Source organism: Vidua macroura, chromosome 11, assembly GCF_024509145.1.
Source record: "Vidua macroura isolate BioBank_ID:100142 chromosome 11, ASM2450914v1, whole genome shotgun sequence".
Lineage (NCBI taxonomy): Eukaryota > Metazoa > Chordata > Aves > Passeriformes > Viduidae > Vidua > Vidua macroura.
In genome coordinates this window covers 10493515-10514076 of record NC_071581.1, presented here as the reverse complement: position 1 = coordinate 10514076, position 20562 = coordinate 10493515, and the positions used below count along the sequence as shown (strand labels likewise).

The window sequence follows — 20562 nt, the reverse complement described above, 5'->3', positions numbered from 1 at the left end:
AATAATTACCTCTTCAAAACAAGGCTGTCAAGCATTAATCTTTTTGCATTTGAACTTTCAGTCCAATAAGTGAACTTCCAGCACTAATGGTAGGGTTCTTGTGAAAAAGCAGGTATTTCCACCTCACAAACCTGGGTCTGCAATACAAATACAGACTTCTCATGTGCACAGCTATATACAGGATCCCCTCTACTGTTAAGTAAGGAGCCTGAGTGAACAAAACCAGCTCAGAACTGTAACAGATATAAAACTTAATGTTTCTTTAAAAATTATTTTTTCAATGAGTAAATGGAAGTGCTGTTACTCAACATAAGAAAAAAAATGGATTAGGAGATATTTTAGTTTTAAACTATATGCATGTTGCCCTTATTTCTTTTGTGCTCAGCAGGGAACTGCAAAGGCACTCAGCAAACACTGAGCTCCAGTTCCAGGCTCAGGTTTTAGAGTAATCGCAGTCTAGAAAAGTAGACATACACTTGCAAACTCAGTTATACATAACATTTAGTTCAGGAGAAAGAACAGGGCTGACACAGCCAGAAATCAGCTACTTTATAATTGTCCAGTATTTCCCTCTCCCAGGCACAACAATATAGATTTAGCTCACGCATTCTGTTCTATTAGATTTAAGAGAAAGTTGTAAAACATGTTTGTTTGATATCAGCTTAGAAACCCAGAGAATCAAAATTACACTGCATTTGTGAAAGCACATACAGGACCTGGAAACCAAGTGTTATAAAGGACAGCTGCAGCTAACACCAACCTTATGGAACTCATTCCAAGCAAGTTATACAATATTCAAGTTATTTTACTATGAATGACACATCATATCATGTGTATCAAAATCATATGTATCAGTGCCTGGCATTGGTACACCAACAGATGTTCCAAACACCTTTCCTACCAAAAGTATCAGCATCAGAGAAGGAACAGAAGACAGATGGGACATATCTAACTTTAAATGAAAAGGGGGTGCAACCTCCAAAAAATGACAGCTTAAATGATAAAATTTGAGGGTTGATCAAATTCTTTCTTAAGGTGATGTCCTTAAGCACGAATGGCATTGATAGACTCCATTGAACTTACCTGAAGGAAACTGACAGCCATTAAAAAGAGACTATAAGAACCAATTCCACCTGTAAATACTTCATTAAGGTCCCTCTGCAACAGGAACTGTTTCAATACTAAAACTAGAAATGGTAACACAGGATATTTCTGAAAGAGAAAAACAAAACTGTTACAATACTGTGATGCATGCATACAGTGGAAAGCATACTGAAACTATCTATTATATTTTGTCTATAAGCTAACTATAAATCTAACCTATCCTTTTTAGTAACAGTGGAGAAGAGCCAATGTCCTGCCTGTGATCACCACAGGTATTTTACCTGTTTAACTCTGGTGGCAGATATTAACAACAGAAAAAAGTTATTACATCATAAAATCAGAAGTATTTGGGTTGAATACACACACACACACACACTTTTCTCACACAAGTGAAAGTATAGCAAAGGAACAACTGTGGAGGTACCAACATCTGTAACAAAACCTTCTTGCTACAATTGAGAGGTAGTTCAAAGTGCCCTGAGATTTCTGTCCTGCAAGTACTTCGGATGCCCAGAGTTAAAGAAAGCCCTTCAAAATTACTACACCCAGGCAACATTTTCAGACAAGCAAAATACCTTTGGGTAACTGGTCCTTTAAAGGGCTTATCTGCATGAATTCCCCTAAGAGGTGTGGTGAACACAGACCTTTGGGACAGCAGTGGAGGCTGAGCTACACCTGCACTCTGTACACCCCTCACAGGGGAGGGGCAAAAGAGGCTCAATAAGATCACTGCTTCTATCAACACAGAGCCAAAAAGTTCCTTAGTGTCACAGATGAAATATGGATTATGATGTCTGTGACTGCAAAAAGATTAAGGGGAAAGAATTTTGCCAAGAACTTCTCTGCACGAGCCTTACGGTGAGTATTGGGAGCCCTGTTCAGCTGAAGATCCCTAACTATCTAACTGCAGATTTTGAACTATTAAGAACTTCCAGTCACAAGCTGAAGTGCTGAATAGCAGTATATGCCAAAACGTAAAGATGGCATTTTTCTCGGAAAACTGCATACCCCTGATAAAGCCTCCAACTGCCTCAGATTTCCTAAATAACCTGGATGAAGAGAAAGAGGCATTTCCAAGCATAATGCCAAATACGATATCTCAATTAGGTACTGAAGTTATGTGGGACAAAATAAGACCCAAGAGAATGCCCTGCAAGTGTTATATCGAGAGTGCCTCAAGAACACCAACGAAGTCACTTGGCAAGAACATGCCACGTTTTCTCCAAGTCAAACAAAGGACCCTCCACAGCAGCACAGCCAACTGTGCCACCTCCTCCTCAGCTGCCCATGCTTAAGGCCAGCTGTGGTGTGGCACAGCTGCACAGCCTTGGCTCAGCCTGCTGGGAAAACAGCCCTGTGGGAAAGCACCATGTGGGAAGCCTTGCTGGGAGTGCCTCCACTCTGCTCGAGAGCGGCTTCCCTGCACTGTCAGCCTGATCCATGCTGCCCCGCACTGGTGCTGATCCTGACCCTAATCCTGACCCTACCCACAGCCTGGACATCCTTACTGGCCACTTCTCTGCCAGGCACAGGCCACTCTGGGAGCTGAGCCCAGCTACTGGCACCAGACCTGCTCTGCTCTTCGGGCTGGGGGTAGCACGGGGCTGCAGTCTTGTCCCTGCTGCCACGCACAGCTCCTGCCCCATCCCCAGGGGCACAGACCCCTCTCACCCCCTGACCCAAGGCCAAAGGGGCACAAGTAACCCAGGCAACTTGATTTTCTGTGCTTTCACGCACAAAAATGCCCTCAGGCTTTCATGAGAAGACTATCTCCCATCTTGAAATTCAGAAGTGTGTAGCTCAATGAACTACAGTTAAAAGACCAGAACACTTAAAACAGGGATTAGTGCATTTCTCTTAATCATTGTACCATTAAAACTACTCCACATTTCATTCTTGTATTTTAGTATCTTCATGCCTTTTAAGGCAATATATCTACAACTTAAGAACATTCCTCAGCATTATCAGACAACAAAAACCAAGAGCGTAAAAGTGTATCTCTAGTAAGGATGCAGTCGAAGGAAAACAGAAAATAAAATTAAGTTATCAAATACTCAGCGTGTAGTTCCATGACAGTGTTGCCTAACCTTGATAAAATCTTTGATGAGCTGGGCTGCTTTAACCCCATTCTGTACATTAAAGCTTATATCAACTTTTACTTCAGTGAAGGAATCTGTCAGTTTAATAATAGGTACCTGCAAAAGAAAGATACAATAAGTCAATACAGATTTCCAAGACACACTTGGTTTCATTTAAAACTTATATGCAGCAGCAAACCTGAAGTTTTTTCTGAACTTATAGAGAGGAGGTAGGCGGTGAAATGAAGACTCCTATTTATGAACTCACTCGCCTTGCCAATCTGCTTACATAAACTTTGCTTTTCTAACTCATAAACACTATTTTCAATTTACTGTCCTGCTGAACAGAACTTAATGCTTCACCTTCCAGGTGATTTATTTTGGATTGGTTTGGGTGAGTTGCTGTTGCAGCAGCTCAGCTCTGGTGGAGACCACAGACACCAGAGGGAGACAAACACTGGAGAAACACAGAGAAATGGTCCTGGAGACATCAGAAATGACACAACTCATGTCACTGGGATCATCACTTCCTCACCAAAATGAACTTCAACCAAGATGTACAAGATATGGAGAGTACTCTGATGTGTCTCCACCTGAGTGATTGCCAAATTACCTCTCTCAAATAATAATAGCTATGACTTAGATACCCCAGTATTCTTACAACTCTTACAGGTAGGAAAGGTAGGAAATTATAATGGAATTAATCTATTTTTTTGCAAGACATATCACTACCTATTTAGACAAGGCTGTACTTAGTACTTCTTTGTGAAAACTGATTATACCTGCTTACTTGCAAAAAGAAGAAAGAAATTATTTACCTATGTAAAAACTCAGTCCAGAAATGCACTAGTTTAAAAAAATCAATGTACAACACTGACTAGTCCAATCTCTCTTAAAAGCAATGAGTTGTGTATATGAAGTATCAGACAATTTCCAGAACAAATGCTTTTGTTATTGCACTATCAATTATTTTGTCAGTAATAAAGATCATACCAAATAAAAAAGTTCTTTATGTTCTATTTCAAATTTAATATACAAAATAGTTTCTGCTTATAAAAATTCATTCTTTTAACCAACTTCTTTATTTGATTAGAAATTTAGCTTAAAACAAGGGAATACCCTCTTCCCCCAAACTTACAGTTGCTTTATCTAAAACCTTCACTGAGTTTTCATCTGCTACATTGTGCTTTCTAAGAGCTTCTTCCAGGGTCCAAAGAGGTAATGTCTCCCATTTTCCAAACACAACTAAATCAATATCACTGAAATGGAAAAAAAAATATTTATTCAAAATTAAAATACCAATACACTTAAAATACAAACAACTGACATCTATACATAATTTGAATAAAGCTGACAGAACATAGCTGAACCAACTAATTAATTCTGATTTTTCCAAGGAAATGGCTGGAGATGTTACGCTTGGGGAAACACAGACCATTTCAGTTTACCTAGAGGAGGGGACAGATAAACATAAATCAATTAGGCTGTAAAACCTAAAATTAGTCTCCTCAGGCCACACTGTGAGCAGAGAGGGATCAGCTTCTTTGGAATGATTCAGAGCAAGGAATGAACTTATTGTGAATCACCAGCTTTGGGCTGTGTTCATCAGGAATGTCCATTTAACAGCCTGACACTGAAAGGAAAAGTCCTGTTTCCCATCCTCTACCACCAGATGCATGACCCTGTCTCTTCCTTTGCTCCAGGTCTGGTGTTTGCCTAATGCACAGCAAATCAGTTCAACCTATTAATGGGTCTGGCAGAAACTTCCTTCACTCCCCCTTTAAAGGACCCACAGAACATTCTGGGGTAATTTCCTGTCTCTTTGCATCTCTAAGTTGGTTTTCTGGATGATCAGAGCACCAGAGGGTACAGGGTAAGCTGCTGGCCTGTAGTACCAAGAACAGGGAGCAAGGAAAGGGAGAAGAAAACATGGCAAATTTGGCTTCAAGAAGCAACAAGCTATTAAATAAGATCAAGCCACTAATTAACTTCACTCATTAACTCAGCTCCTTGAAGTGGTGTCTCCATCTTCCTACACTTCCTCCCTATGCACACACAAAATCATTTCATTACCCAGGAAGCTGACACCCTAATCCAATCCCTGAACTCAAATTCAAAGGTGGCTGGTGTCACATCTGAAGCCAGTGAGGGCTATTGTGAGATCCTGATCTTCTCGGTCTTTGCTCCCCAAGTCCTTGGATTCCCCTGCTTGGCCAGGAACACTTAAGGAGGTGAGTATGTAACCCTACAGTTATGCTAGCAGGTTGCTTCAGTGATATGGAAAAATGTGTAACAGAAAAGACAAAAAAGTTTAGAAATCCTTCCCCTTGCAACAGATTCTATAGAACTGCTGACTGACAAACAGCACTGCTTTAACAATCCCAAAGAAACTACATCTGCATTAGATGAGCTCTCTCCTGCCAAGCAGCAGTTCAGCCACAGACCCCTGGGCTGACAAGGACAGGCAGCACCCAGCCACTTTCAGAAATGTGTTCAAAACTGGCTTGAAGAGCAGGAAATGCTGCTGGACATGTCTCTTCTGAACTAAATTAGTGTTAAACCCATTGCTGATAGTTAAAAAGAGGAAACATTTTCCTGATGCACACCAAGAGAGAAAAAGCAGCTCTGTTGCCACCTTGAGCATAGATACTGCCTGCAAATGGACACAGAGATCCAGCAGCAAAGCCACTGTGTGTCCAAACCTTCAACAGCAGCTTAATTTAATGGATATAGAACAAATCCCAACAAAGATACAGCATTAAAAACAAACTTCAGGCCTTTCTGAATCCCAGAGCCTGAAATCTAAACAAACTATTACTGAGAGGCAGGGAAAACCTAGGGCAAAGGGAAGCTTTGATAGAAGGCAACAGTGAATTAATGACCAACACACAAATGATGACCATTTTGAAAGTGTGGCAAGCACTTCCACAGGAAGGTTTTTTTGTGGATTTATCTACTGTATTTGAAGTATCTGCATTTTTTCTCCCCCAAAACCTCACCTGAAACAAATACGCAAGAAAGGCAATATATGACAACAGAAAAGCATTTTTGTTATATCTGTTTCAAAACAATCAAGCAAATATAGTAAAGTATCCATCAACTGGCCAGGAATATTGCTCTAGCATTATTAACATCAAATCAAACTTAATTAACCTGATTAAAAATAATTTTTAAAAAGGCCAGGAATTAGGCCAAATGTGAAAACAATGAGTATTTGTACATCTCACGTCTCGCTTTACAAACAAAAACTGAGAAATCAGACTTCCTTACAACTCCTGAAACTAAAGCAGGTACTAAAGCATCTGTCAGGTTCTTTCTTTTACAAATAGAGATGAAACCATGATATCCCTCATCTGCAGTCAGTACTAGATGTCCTCCTGTTCCAAAAGTATGGAAGTCAGTTCAAAAGTTATCCTCAGATTTATGCTATTTAAATGTGTTTATCCCCTACAGCCATTTAAGCCTCTCACTCTATTTAGTTGTCATAAATACTCACAATTTCTACACAGAAGATACAGTGTCACTGATTAAAGACTCCTTATGAAAACTAGCAATAAATTTGGAAAAGATAGATGTTGACTTTGTACAGATTTCACAAAAGACTGAAAGAAAAACAATTCTGTATGTAACATTTTCTCTTCAGTGCTAATATTAACAACATTATGTTAAAGGTTTCAATTTAGTCATCTGTGGAGATAAAATTTAGCTTTTCTTTTAGGGCTAACATCTTCTTTTTGTATTAATGAAGCCAAATCCCAGCATAAGCCTTTTCTGACCACATGGTAATTCAGAACCTTCTACTGATACATGCAAGATCTATACAGACACGTGTTACAGTCAATAGTCTTATTTATTGCATTTCTGTACACTTTCCAGAGAACCAATAGCTTAACACTTTCTTAGCATAACAAGTATTGACATAAATACCACAGATCCTGGGAGAGCAGATAAATAACCCCAGGGTTACAGGTTCAACAAGTTACTTTTCTTTTGTGTAGCATTTACACTGAAAAATTACTAACCTTGTAGGTAAATATAAACCAGTTTTAAAACTTCCAAATATCTGCACCTGAAACACAAGAAAAGGATATATAAGAAAACATATAGGATGACTTAAGAAATTTTTCGGGCTTCAGAAGACAAAGTTTATTAAGTTACTTATAAAGGCTGGCTATTGCTACCCTCCATTGGTAGATTTTGGTATTGCTAACAGGCACTGAACACTTCTGTTAATGTACTACAATGCACTTCAATGTGCTACAAACAGCTGATCCTGACTGTTTTTACTCATAAAACACTAATAACACTAATAACTTTGATTTCTATAATAAACATTGCTTTGCAATGTAAAAATTGCTCCCATGACCAAACTTGTCAAAAACCCAGAACCCAAGATTTTGAACTGTTTAATGATGACAGAACATTTAAGAAAAACAGTATCAGTTTAGTTTGCTTTTTTTTTCACATCTCAAAGTATACCTCTCAGTATTTAAACATTTTCGAGGTTTAACATATTTCCATTGCTTTGCATACTTAAAAAAAAATCAATTCTATCATGCCCCATTTTTTTTTCTGCATTACAAAGCAAGTAGCACACCTCTGTCTATTTCTGCTTAAACAACAAATGAAAGTTGCATAAAACTTCGCATCCCACAGAATTACTTTATTATGCTGGATTTTTACTAGCACTGGAGGTGTTAATAATCAGGTTTCCCCTGTAAGCTGTCCAAAACCACACTCCAATTACTTAGCCAAGCCTTGCAGGGAGGTCAGACTCATGTGCTGAGTCTCAAAGGGAGGTTGGGGAGACTTCAAAGTAAAAAATATCTACACATTTGGGCTAATTTTCAGCCATTCTTCTGATGTGTTTCCTGGAGCCACCTTATACCGACTTGAGTATTCTGCTTTAATGAGTCTCATACACCAGCTTGACTGCCACCTATTTGTATGTCCAGTGACCCACTTTTTATGTTTTTCCCCTTTAGGATAAGAAAAAGGGGGAGACACGAAAAGATGATGTTTTGCAAGTGCCTTAATACTTTAGTAGACTAAGAAGCAGTTTGAGTGCTTCATCCTGATTATTTTTTATCTCTTCATTCCTCTTGGCCCCTCACCCCACACCCCAATAAAAAGTACATGCACAATTTAATACTGAAAGTTCACAGCTTCTCAAACTGGCAAAGACTGTGAGAGGTGCCACAGCACAAACTTCAGTATTGTACAAAAGCATAAAGGCATCACAAAGCTAAGAATGTAATAATAATAATAATTATCACTATGTTTATCCAGGGTAGTAATAAAAGTATCCTCTATGAAACTGGGTTCAGTCAAACCAGGATTCATTTGGGCATCAAAACCACCAGAAAAGTGCTTTTGCACAATGAAACAGCCACTGATGGGTTCGGAAAAAACTAAACGTGCTTTCACATTATCAAACAAAATAGTGTGTTCAGCTGAACAGCAAAGAGAGCCTTTACTGAATAAACAACCCTGAAAGTATTCATAAACTTACTGATACAACATATATGACCTTTACCAAAAGGAATGAGACAACATCTGCTCTTGTAGAATAATTTGGAGTATGAGAAACACTGAACTATTAAAAAAGAAACCCACACCCACACTTCAACCACTCTCGCACAAAAACTGGAAAGACAAAAGAGGAAGAGTGGAGAAATCAGAACACAAATTTTAAAGGATTTTGATTTATTATCAATTTGGAATTTAAATTGTTGAAGCTCTGTATCCATGCATGCATTGAATGCATCCCAAACCAGAACACTATTATGGCTTGAGACATGAGCATTAGTTTTTGTGGTGTGCCAATGCTGCTGATCATGTTTTTATTGCTTGTGGACAGAGATCTGTATTTGCACTCATAAGATAACTTCAGTCTTCACAGTAGTGTAATGACTCCTACTCCTCCATGTTATTGTTACTGTTTATCCCACATTTCTGTGAACTTCATATTAAATTCCAGAGTTCCTGAAGGAGTTTTAATTACAGTATGTGTCCAAATACATGCTCACTAAGCACAACAGAACTTGGAAACCCACAAATGCATGGTAAATTTCTGGTACCAAAATCCCTCTGTCAAAACAACAAAAAATCCATCCACAGCCAATTTAATTTCCCTTTCTTCTACATCTTTCAGTAGAATTTTCTGAAGTTTATCAAACTAAATAGAGTTCATCTTTCTACCTTCATTCCCAATCATAGTATTTTCATAACTGAAGTGTGTGAAGTATACAACATTCCCTTCTTTCAGATCTATGTGGTCACATGGACATGAAGCTGAGAATATCATGACAAATGTATCCTAAATTAGACTGCGTAAGTACTTATTTGTTTAGTAGCCAAATTTTCCTACTAAACTGGTCAAAAATCTTTGTCTTAAAAGTTTTCATTTAAATGTTTTGGGTTGTTTGGTTTCAGCATAATTAAAGTGTTTCTTATGGTCAGAGCCCTGCTGATGCCAAGAACCGTTCTCACTTACTAGGAATGTTTCCTTCTAAGCACATTCCCCTGAGTAAGAGAGCAAATGACACAATTGCTAACTTCTATAAATAAATTAACAGTTTAGGATGCCTAGTTTTACCCCCCCAATCTGCTTTTTCAGCCTTTTCCTAAGTGGAACAGGGGAGGGAGAAAAAAAAGGATGCACTCAGGAACATTCCACATATACATTCTCTGTACATTTAAATTCGTGAAGCCTTACTTTTCTTTTCTTAGTATCTATTTTTTATGTAGTTATATGTTTTTTATGTCTTACCTATGTGTTTAGTGAGAAATAACAAGCTAAATGTGTATGTTTAACTTCCAAGTTTATTTAAGCTTGTTTGGCTGTATCAACGACTCAAAATGAATAGCTTAAACATTAACTCAACACTTTACACTACAGCTAGAGCTTAGGACATTGGACCAGATAACACTCCACCTTCTCAGAGCATGCACTCAAAACCTGAATCTTAGAAGTAGCTAAACCAATACAGATTGTCAAAAGGTTAGTGATTAACTCAAATGACTGAAAAATTACAAGAGACTGTCCAAGTCGAACACTTTTGAGTTCAGCAGTTCAGTTCCCAAGCTGATCTGGCAAAATAAGTTTCAGAAAAGTAACACCACAGTAATGCTGGTGTCACCATTCAGTTCCCTTCTAGCCTCCAGAAAACGGAAGGACATACAGAAAGGAGAATTCTTCCTCAACGTAACAACTGCAGACAAAATGCAGTTGGGCTTTGAAGAACAGTTACTGACTTGAGAAAAAGGAACTGGCACGCTCTCGCTCTCCAACATTTTCAAGCACAGCGGAGAAAGACAGTCCTGGCAGATTTAACTGGCACTAATTGAAAAGTGAACTTTGGTTTTTCAACTACACAATGTGTGCTTCCTCTCAGTCACGTTATAGCTAAGCCCAGTGGTCAGCTGTCACTTGTGGTAGGACTTGTAATTTGCTTCCCCTCCTTAAATACCTGGTGGCTACAGAAAACTTTCAGCAGCTTAAAGAAAGACTATGTTCTCAAGGATGCAAAGTTATACACACACACACACACACACACACACACACACACACATATATGTATGCTATGTATGTATGTAAAAAGTTACTTTTAATATAAAAGACTTTCACAGATCAAGCCTGTCCCACAGAGTACCTCTGGAAGCAGTATGTTCTTGTGCCCCATTCATAGTGCTAGCAGTAACAAAGAGAGATCCCCTGGTAATAAATCCATTCACCCCATTAGACTAGTTAAGTTTGCAGCACACAAACTTGTCTAGGAAATTGCAACATCTCTAGGCTGAAGCCATCAGTGGTTTTGGTGAAATCCTCTCCTCCAAGGCACTGGCAGGGTGTGGTACCCACACTGCTCCCTACCCTATTGCCTGTCAGACCACTACTCCTGCTCTTGATTAGGGTTCACCTGATTGTTTCACTGGGTTAGAGGAGAGCTGTGCAACACCTGTGGCACATGCTGCTCTCTTACACAGTTCCCATGGAAAGGTTACTGTGTTTGCTCAAAGAGAAAATGGCCAGATAAGTGGCGTAATGACTCAAACACCTCCCTCCAGCTGTGCAAAGGCAGCAATCACCGAGTGAGAGTGCTCCTTCCATATGATGCTCTCTGATACATCGTCCATAACAATAACCACTTGGAAAATGTGAGTATATTTTACACACAAACCCACACATCACATACACAGGGCTTATACAGAATTCATATTCTGTCATATTCTGCCGATTTCTAAAAGGACATTCCAAAAAACAGGTTAAGAAGATTTGAAATGAACAGTGGATTTAAGTCACTCATGTCAAAACACTGTCTTTTACTGGGGCAGGATCAAAGAGCATGCCTTATACTAGAGATTCTGCTGTCTGAATCTGATTTGCTATTCTGGCTAACAAGCCCTTATTTTCAGCTACTGTTATCTACAAATAGATGACTACAACTAGAAATTTGCATTCTGGAAATGAACACAATATTAGTAGAAGAATATAATTAAACTAGATTTAATTATGCCAGAAACCCAACTCTGTCCCCAAAAAAACATACTGACTTATGAATGCAACTTCTCTGTCTTCTTTTTAATCTAACCTTTATCAAAAAACCCCACAGCTCTGCATAGGAGAAACTCTTGTTTTGACTGAGTGTGTACTAGCAAAATCCCATCTTCAGTGGAAAGAGGCATTACACAGCTCAGCACACAGATCTACAGAATTGTTTCTTCCTAAACACAGACTCCTGAGTTTTTATTAATTTGTAAAATATATCAATTTAGTATAACTGCCCATTAAAAATACCATAGTCTATGTAATGTGACATTGCTGGTACACCACCTTAACAGATTTATTCAAGATCAGGGTCTTTGGAATAAAAGCCCTACTACTAAAGACAGGAGTTTCAGAAGATTTTTTTAAACACAACACATGCATACATGTATGATATGTTCCCATTCATCTTATCAAATAAATATTCATGAGACTGAACATTGCCACATCTTACGCCTTTTCACTGACTACAGCAGGACTAACTTGTCTTTGATGCTATGTGTGATAGAAAACTTTACCATGTATTATTTGAGTAAGAAAGATGACCCCTCTCATTTCACCAGAAGTCTTTTTATGTTTAACATGGAAAAATAAACGGCATTTTCAATATTCAATACTCCATAAAGTAAATAGGCACTAAATGCTGCTTTTACATATTAACAAGTAAAACAGTGTCCTACTCACATCTGCATTAGGCCAGAGCTCTTTGATAACATTTTCTATTCTGGTCACCACTTCCATCCGCATTCTCTCTTCTTCAGGTCTGGGAGACATATACTTATAAAAGTCAATGATTTCTTCATGAAGACTAAGAAAGAAATAAAAAAAGAAAGAACAAAGAGTCAGAAAAACCCCACATGCAAATGAAAGATCACTGTTCTAACCAAAAATATTTTAAGCTCCTAGTTCCCAATTTCATTAAGGGACAATTTTAGAGCAACATGCAATTAAAAAAAAAAAATCCACATTCACAACACTTTGTAGCATTTATTTCCACACTACCTTCTTATGCCAAAAGGTCAATATTGCATTTGACTTGCTAAAAGCATGGAAATAAATCTAAATCCAAGTACCTTCAATTCACATTCAAAGTCACACTCTATTTTAATGCCAGTATAACACAGAAATGGTTCAGTCTTCAACTATGAACGCAGCTGTGGCTCTGAGTACACACTTCACAAAAACACTTCCTAGTCAGCCCCTTGGCACCAAGGCAGGGAGTTTCAGGCAGCAGTCTGTATTCAATACCACACTTGCAAAAGTTGACAGTAATTGTGCCAGTACTAGAGCTAGAAAAACTGCTTCTTTTACTGCTTATAGAAGTCACATAAACTAAAAATGTTCTCTCCCTCCATAACCCCAGAAAATATGTAGTACGCATGCAGCAGCAGTTGCTCAGAGAATAAGTGACTGACAGACAGTTAACCCATATATAATTTACCATATTACATGTGCTTTTCATTGTCAGTAAGTTATGTTTAGCTTGCCTGTAATGAGAGCTGAAATAAAAAGGTCTTCATACAGTGCTACAAATTTCTGTGCTTCTGTAGTACTAGAAACACATCATCAACTTGACTAATAATGTAATTCCAGCCACAGAGTAACTAAATTCATTTCATTTGTTTCCTACAATGACCATTATAGTATTAGCTAGTTATCTTTTAAGAATGTATTGTTTCTAGTTACCAAGTACAACTGCATCTTTCATTAAAGCTCTGAGGGACCAACAGAAGAGAGCAATTTATTAAGACCAGGTCCTTAGCTGAGATGGGGAATCTAATACTTCCCTACTGCACACACACTTAAATAAATCAAATGTTAATAACTGGAAGCTGTATACAGGTGTCAACAAAATTGATTAAACTATCCAACAGCTGTGTTTAACAGAGTCAGAGCAGGAAAAGAACTCAAACCACCTGTGCTAAGTTCTTCCAATATTGCAGTGTTCTGAACAACACAAGCTTCTCTCCCTCCACCCCCAAGTTAGGGGAACAGTCACAAAAGCCTGGCAGCTTGGGGTGGCCATTGCCATTACTCTCTATATAGGTAAGGCTAAGAGAAAAACTCCCCTGACAGAGGACATCTCTTACCTCCTCCTACAGCTGCTTTCTTGCTTTTCCTTGGAAGCTTACATCCTGGAGTTAATGTGCACTTTCCAAATCACCACTTACAACTTACACCACACTGACTACTCTGCCTTCAGCTTCTCAGCCAGCTTCTTCAGCTTCTCTATTCTTCACTGCTATTCCATGTGTTGGCATTTAAACTTTCTCACAGTTATATTCCCAGTGCAAGTTCGGGATTCAGGTGAGAAGTAGGTGATAAAGGACAAGTTGAGCACTCCAGTGACCAAGCTCACTGTGTCCTCGCTGCCAGTCACGTGTACTGAATCGCTAATTTAGTTTCCACATGCTTGACCATTAATCTAGCTTTCAAAACCAGAAGCAACAAGGAAAATGGGCAAACCCTCAATAATTAAACTCCTGAAAACAGAAATTATTTTTCAACTGTAATTTGGTGAACCAGCTTACAGGAAGACCTGGGGAGTCAGGTCCATCTTTAGGGGCTTCACAGTGGGGAACTGATGAAGAAAGACAGCCCCATTTCTGCCTCTGCTCCTCTGGACTAGCTGGAGCAGACTGGTTACATCCACAAGGCACATGAAACACTGCTCTGGGGCAGCGTTTTCAGCAAGGACTGAATGCCCACATGCACTGCAAGCCACAAGGAGCAACACCATGCTGTCTGAGGGCACTGAATGGAATGAGACACGCTGGGATGATACCAAGGGAGTATCCCTGGGGAGAAATTCATGCATGGCACAGCACAAATCCATACTGTCCACCATTAGTGGGCCCAGCTGCTCCTGGGCTCGTGCTTTATGGGAGTTAATTGTTGCCCCATCCCATCAGGGAACTTTGAAAGAACAAGGCAATCAGAAAAGAGGTCCCTAAAGTGCACAGAGAGCCAAGCCATACACACACTGCAGTTCTCAGGGCACTGCTCTTTATTAACTCCACTGACACTCTGAATCCAGATAATTGTATCAATCGCTGCATTCTTTAGAAGCACATAAAATAATGATGTCTTGTCAGAACCAGATGTATTTCTTTTTCTAAACATAAATAACAGATGTCTGCATTTCTTTGAATGGGATCCTTCTTATTCTGAGGTAGTCATGAAAAGCTTTGGGGCAAAACAAAAAAATTAAGCTACCTGCAAACACACAAACCTACATTACTCATGCACAGAATGTTAGTAAACACTGCACATGTAGAAAAGAATGAAATCTGAACTTTTTCAATGACAGAAGAAAGGCTTAAAGACTACTCAAGAGAGTTCTCATCAGCAATAGAGTTGGAAATAGTACAGACATATCTGTGTTTCATCTGCTGCAAGACTCCTGCTGCCAGGACCTCCTGTGCTGCACAGAGCCGTGGTGTGCAGAAGGCAGGCAGAAGCTACAGGGGCTCAAGACTACACCTGGATCCATATTTCCCTTCCCAATAACAGGCTGCTGCCAAGAAATAAGGGAATGATTAATTAAAGCCAAGACAAACAGAAGTAGGCACACGTGGATTTCAGAGCAGTACAACATGACTTAGAGGTGTGACTCCAATTAATGTGGAGTTAACTTATGCTGTATTGAAAATTAAAACTCAAGGTTATTCACTGTCTTAATCAACATCTATTATAGTTGCTGTTTTTCAAAATAATTTGTTAGGATTAATGGAGTCTGTTTACAAAAGTCTCTAGTGAAATTTTCTATATTTAGCCAAAATGAAGATCAAAGAGTCCGAGATGTTCTTTTTGGCACCACAACAGTATTTAATTATTTAATTATTTAATACCATTACATTCATCAGTAATTTCAGATAAAAGTCCTTAAAGGAGACTTGTTTATAGAAGGAAATTACACTGTAATAAACCTGATTTCACGATTGAAATACATTTCATTTGGCTCTATAGTCATACTGAAGCATACCCAAAGCATACTTAGGATGCATGGAGAGAATTCTCTGCCATGCATAAGAGCATTAGTTTACCATTTTTGTTACAGCAAATAGGAGTAAACAAGTGGATCTTTGAACTGTACTTCAGGAAATCTTAACACATGGGAGAAAGTAAAATAAAAAGCTTTCTTACACTTTCTCTAAACAGGTTTTAAAACAAAGTTCTACCTGCATCACACCTGTTTTCAAGTCTGGTAAGCTGATTCCATCAGAATTTCACAGTGAGAACAGAATTAAAGAGAAGCCACTCCATTGAATTTCATGCCCCACTGAGAGGGACAGTGATGCATCATTAAAAAATAAACTATGGCTGCAAAATTTGTAATCACAAGAATGACTTCCCATGGTAGCATCACTGAATAGCCCCACGAGGAACACAAGACTGTGAGACTCAAGGTAAAAAGTAGGAGAAAGTACTATGGAACATAGTGCATTACATTACTTTCTTAGTTTGATCACAACTTACTTTATTTTGTAGCATAACTTGTGGGCTCTAAATGTAAAACTCAGGAATCTCAAGCTCCTTTACATAAGACATTGTTCTGGAGTATGAATCTTGCTGCAAGTCTGGCAATCAATTAAAAAATAATCATGTACGAACAAAAATGTCATTTCTGTTTGATATGCAGAGCACACAGATAATGTGGCCTAGCACACATACTTGATGTGTGCACTTCAGCTACCTGACACCTAAACCAGCACAAGTCTCCTGCTGCAAGTCCAGAACTGGAACCAACAGTGACACTGGGAGGGATGTGACACTATGAAACACAACTGGAGATACTACAAGTGTCACTTCTCTGCACTCAGATCTGGATGCAAAGTAAATGAGCAGCCCACTGTCCTCACAGATTTTGGCAGCTTGGAGGAAGCCAGACTGACTGAACCAGTGCCCAGGGCTTGACAGCCACACCAGTGGCTGAGTGGGACCATTCCCTCAACCCCACTGTCCCAAGCAGCTGAGCAGCAGAGCCCAGTCCTGCTAAAGCAGAGCAGCCAGCGAGCTCAAAATCGTTCTGACCCATTTTGCTTAATCATAGGATAGTAGTTAAGTGTTGCTTTGTGTGTTAACATACCATATTATACTAACCAGAATAATTTGTTTTATTTTTTAAAATTCCTGCTTTGGTCATTCTGGAATTCTGGGCTATACTTCCACTCTCCTCTGGCTCCTCTTTATTCTTCATTTCACAGGAGAAATTACTCAGGCATGCATGTTCTAATTTCTCTCATCAGGGCGTTACCCACAGCTTCTGCTCCAACTGTTCAAAATTCTGCTCATCCATCTCTAAGAGTTTCTCTGCCTTGGGCTTATATATTCCTTTCCACACAAAGGCTATTTGCAACGTCACTGAAGATAATTTAAAACACTGGATATCAACTATACTCAAAAAAATCATCTAGTGCTCATGCACTATAGTTTGGTTTTGGCAGGATTTCTGAAGGAAGTTTCATTTGCAGAATGATGAAAATCTAAATTATTTAGAAACTGTGGATGGTGGGCTGAAGCAAACAATGAACATACAGGTGACTTTCATCTTCCCAAACTCTTATGCTTTAGACTTTAAGAGTTTAAGGGATATTTGCAACATAGTCCTGCAGCATTAAATGAGTCTTTTGTATCTCAGTTTTCTTTGGATAAATAATTCCTAAAGAACAGTGTTTAATTGCCCCTATCATTTATAGTCTCATCTGGACTAAAAAAAAAAAATAAAATTGAAGGAAACAAGGAGAAATACTGTAGAATTTCAGAATTATAACTGTCTTTGGAGAGGAATGTGAAGGAGGAACCTGAGGCATTTTAGCCACTGAAAGCGTCAATACTTAAGAATCCAAACTGCATCCATCCCTTCACTCCAAAAAGGAAAGTCAGCATTGCACAGGAGAGAGGTTAACTTCAGTTTGAAGCCTCCAAAGGTATTTTACTAAGAAAAAGATGGTACTGGTAAATTCTGCCAAAACTTTTTAAGTTTCATGAATTAAACAAAGCTTTACCCCACTATTCATGACCTTTTGGTTCTGAAATAGTTTTGAACAACAATTGTACTAAGGCAAAGACACAGAAAGCCCAGTCCTCACTCTCCCCCTCACAACTGTATTAGGGAATTCAACACCTTCCTAAATTAACCTTCAATTTTAACACTGATCTTCCACAAGCTTAATAAAATATTTTCTAGATTACTATTATCATCTTCATGTGTTGAATAATGAAGTAGGAACAACAGCGGACACAGTAAAGATCACAAATTATTTTCCCACCTACAAACTCAGGCAAAACCAAACACTGGAGTCCTGAAGGGAACTGTAAATATGAGGCATCTGCTGAGATCCTTTCCCTACCACCTGGGCCTCCATAGCAGACAAATCCTTTTAATATTTGCTGGCTTAAGCTACACAAAAAAAAAACCACTTAACTGCATTTGCAGGTGATTTAATAGGCACTTAAGTTTCATTGTGACTGACACATCAGTCCTCATAAGAAAATAAAATTATGTATAATAAAGGAAACAATTTTCAAAAGCCTCAGAGACTTTGACTATCAATTTTTATATCCTTAGTTACTGAAGCATATCAATATATTATAGGTCACATAGTAACCATATTTTGAGACACGTATGCCCTATGGGAGCTTTAAAATCAAACACCCCAAAACATGTCCATAATAGTAACTTGACAAAACCAGGAAAGCTTCAGGAGCTGAGTTTTTGATATCACACTTTTTTTCTTAAGTTCTCCCATTTGAATTACAGCTTCACAGACCATCTATTCACAGTTTACCTAAAAACAGACGTGCAGGAAAAAAACAGGTATTCCACTGCATAAGGTTGCTAAATATCACTAAAAATCAGGATATCCACTGTAAAAACAGTTTCTTAAGGTGCAAATGGAGAATTTCCCTTTGCAGACAGGTAGGCAAATGAGGTTTATATCTGTCCCTCCAATTTTAGCCCAGGTGTTTGTCACCACTGCCTGGCCTCCCAGTCACAGGGTCTGTCATAACAGGATTACACAAACCAACCTAATCCATGCAGGCAAACTTAGCCAAGCTCAATCCCACCACCTTTATCAGTTCAGGTAAAGCAGCCACTTCTCAGAGCTGTGGGGAGCCCAAGGAGGAGCCCTCACCCCCTGAGCCCCCCAGGATGGCAAAGGGTGAAAAGATGGAAGCAGAACTTCAAAAGGCACAGCTATACCCAAAAAACCACCTCTGGTAGCTTTCAGGGTTCACCCAAGAACAGCCTGCCCTTTCTAACTAACATTTGCTGTCTGCTGAGAAATTCACAGAACTGCCTTTTAGGACCAAGGGAGAGCAAAATCTCCACAAATATGTAAATTATTTCGGAACCCAGATCTTGTTTTCAGGACTAAAGTCTTTTGGGATTAATCTGATCATGCTGATACTGAGTTTTGAAAACATGGAGATAGTTTGTCCACTTCCACTAATTGTGGTGGACTGATTATGCATGTGCCTTCAAATGCTGTGGGGAAAAAAAAAAAAGCCACTAAATTTACACTACAAACCTACACTTTCTATCCTGTGCAAATACTTGAAAGCCTATTTCTTCCTCCCAATCAACTCCCACTGCCCCAAAATCCCATTAATCCAAAAATTAATGTTGTTTTTTTACCTATGTTCTGTATTTTACATTAACTTGTGGGTTTAACTGCATCATAAAAGACACTAAAATAGCACTGCTTTATGGAAACAGCATAGTGTCGTACAGACATTAAAACACTGGACAAAGAAGAAATGAAGACAGTTCTTTTTAATTATTTAAACTGGTATCTCTGTCTTTCCAGTTTTTTAGTTATTTTTTAGATCCTTTGTTTCAATCAGCATGAGCGCTCTCTTCTTTGAACTGATTTAAGCTACTTCTAACTAAAATTCCCAAGCATATTCTTTAGTCAAGAAGTAATGTACCTCTTTTCCTACCAAGGTAAAAGTGAGCATTTTTTTGTCTGTTAATAAATTTCACTGTGTGCTTTGCCTTCCTAAAGTACACTTGGATGTACTAGAATTCTTCCTACAGAAATTTGTCTTTCAAGAGGGAGAAAAATCCTACTGAACTTTAATTATAAATCAGATGCTTGAATTAGTCCTACCACTAATTGATTTGAAGTGTAACTCAGCAACTAATCTACTGGCTTTTAAATCCATGTCATATGCATTCTCAGTCTTGCTCTTTATTTTTCCAGCATTTCCAGCAAAAACACCAAATGCCAACTGGAAAGACTGTTTTGAGAAATACCCTTACTTCCCACTGCCTTTTTTTTTTTTAATCACACTGTACATAAAAACAATCTAGCTGAATCACTGCATGTGTGGGAATAACCTTCTATTTCTTCCCTGGAAAGCATCTACATATCATCCCTCCTTCCCATCTCTGTAAGCAAGTGCTGTGAGAGTCTGCTGCTTCTCTTCCCTCAGGTGATGGAAGATGCATTTTGCTAACAGAAGAGTGAAAAGAGAGGAACTGTTACCTCAACTGATCTGAAAGAAAAAGTACTTACAAAACAAAAAGATGAAGCAGGAGAAAAAGGTTTTGTGTGGGAAAAAAAAAATGGGAAGAGCAGCAATGGGAAGAAGCTGATTTATTTCATAAAGACAAAGAGTTCAACTCTAGTAATATCTAATTATCTTGAAACGCACCAGCAATTCTAACATCTCCTATAAAATACAGCCACACTGTTTTTCTTTAGCTCACTTGCAAAACAGTGTTAGTCTGCTGGAACAGTTGCACATACAGACTATGCAGTTTGCAAAAGCATCATTTAAAATACAGATATATATTTTTTCAAAGCCTTGAAGTGCAACTAT

The 20562-nt window shown here is 38.6% G+C and overlaps 1 protein-coding gene across 1 annotated transcript in view; it reads right to left on the bottom strand.

Moving 5' to 3' along the window:
• The window catches only part of TENT4B (terminal nucleotidyltransferase 4B), a 41644-nt gene that overhangs the window by 7782 nt on the left and 13300 nt on the right, over window positions 1-20562 (bottom strand). Inside the window, exons 2-6 of the mRNA XM_053987525.1 lie at window positions 12415-12538; window positions 7205-7251; window positions 4321-4441; window positions 3192-3299; window positions 1084-1212 (exon numbers count right to left, since the gene is read on the bottom strand). Of these exons, the coding sequence (XP_053843500.1) occupies window positions 1084-1212; window positions 3192-3299; window positions 4321-4441; window positions 7205-7251; window positions 12415-12538 (529 nt within the window). The remainder of the gene's footprint in view (window positions 1-1083; window positions 1213-3191; window positions 3300-4320; window positions 4442-7204; window positions 7252-12414; window positions 12539-20562) is intronic.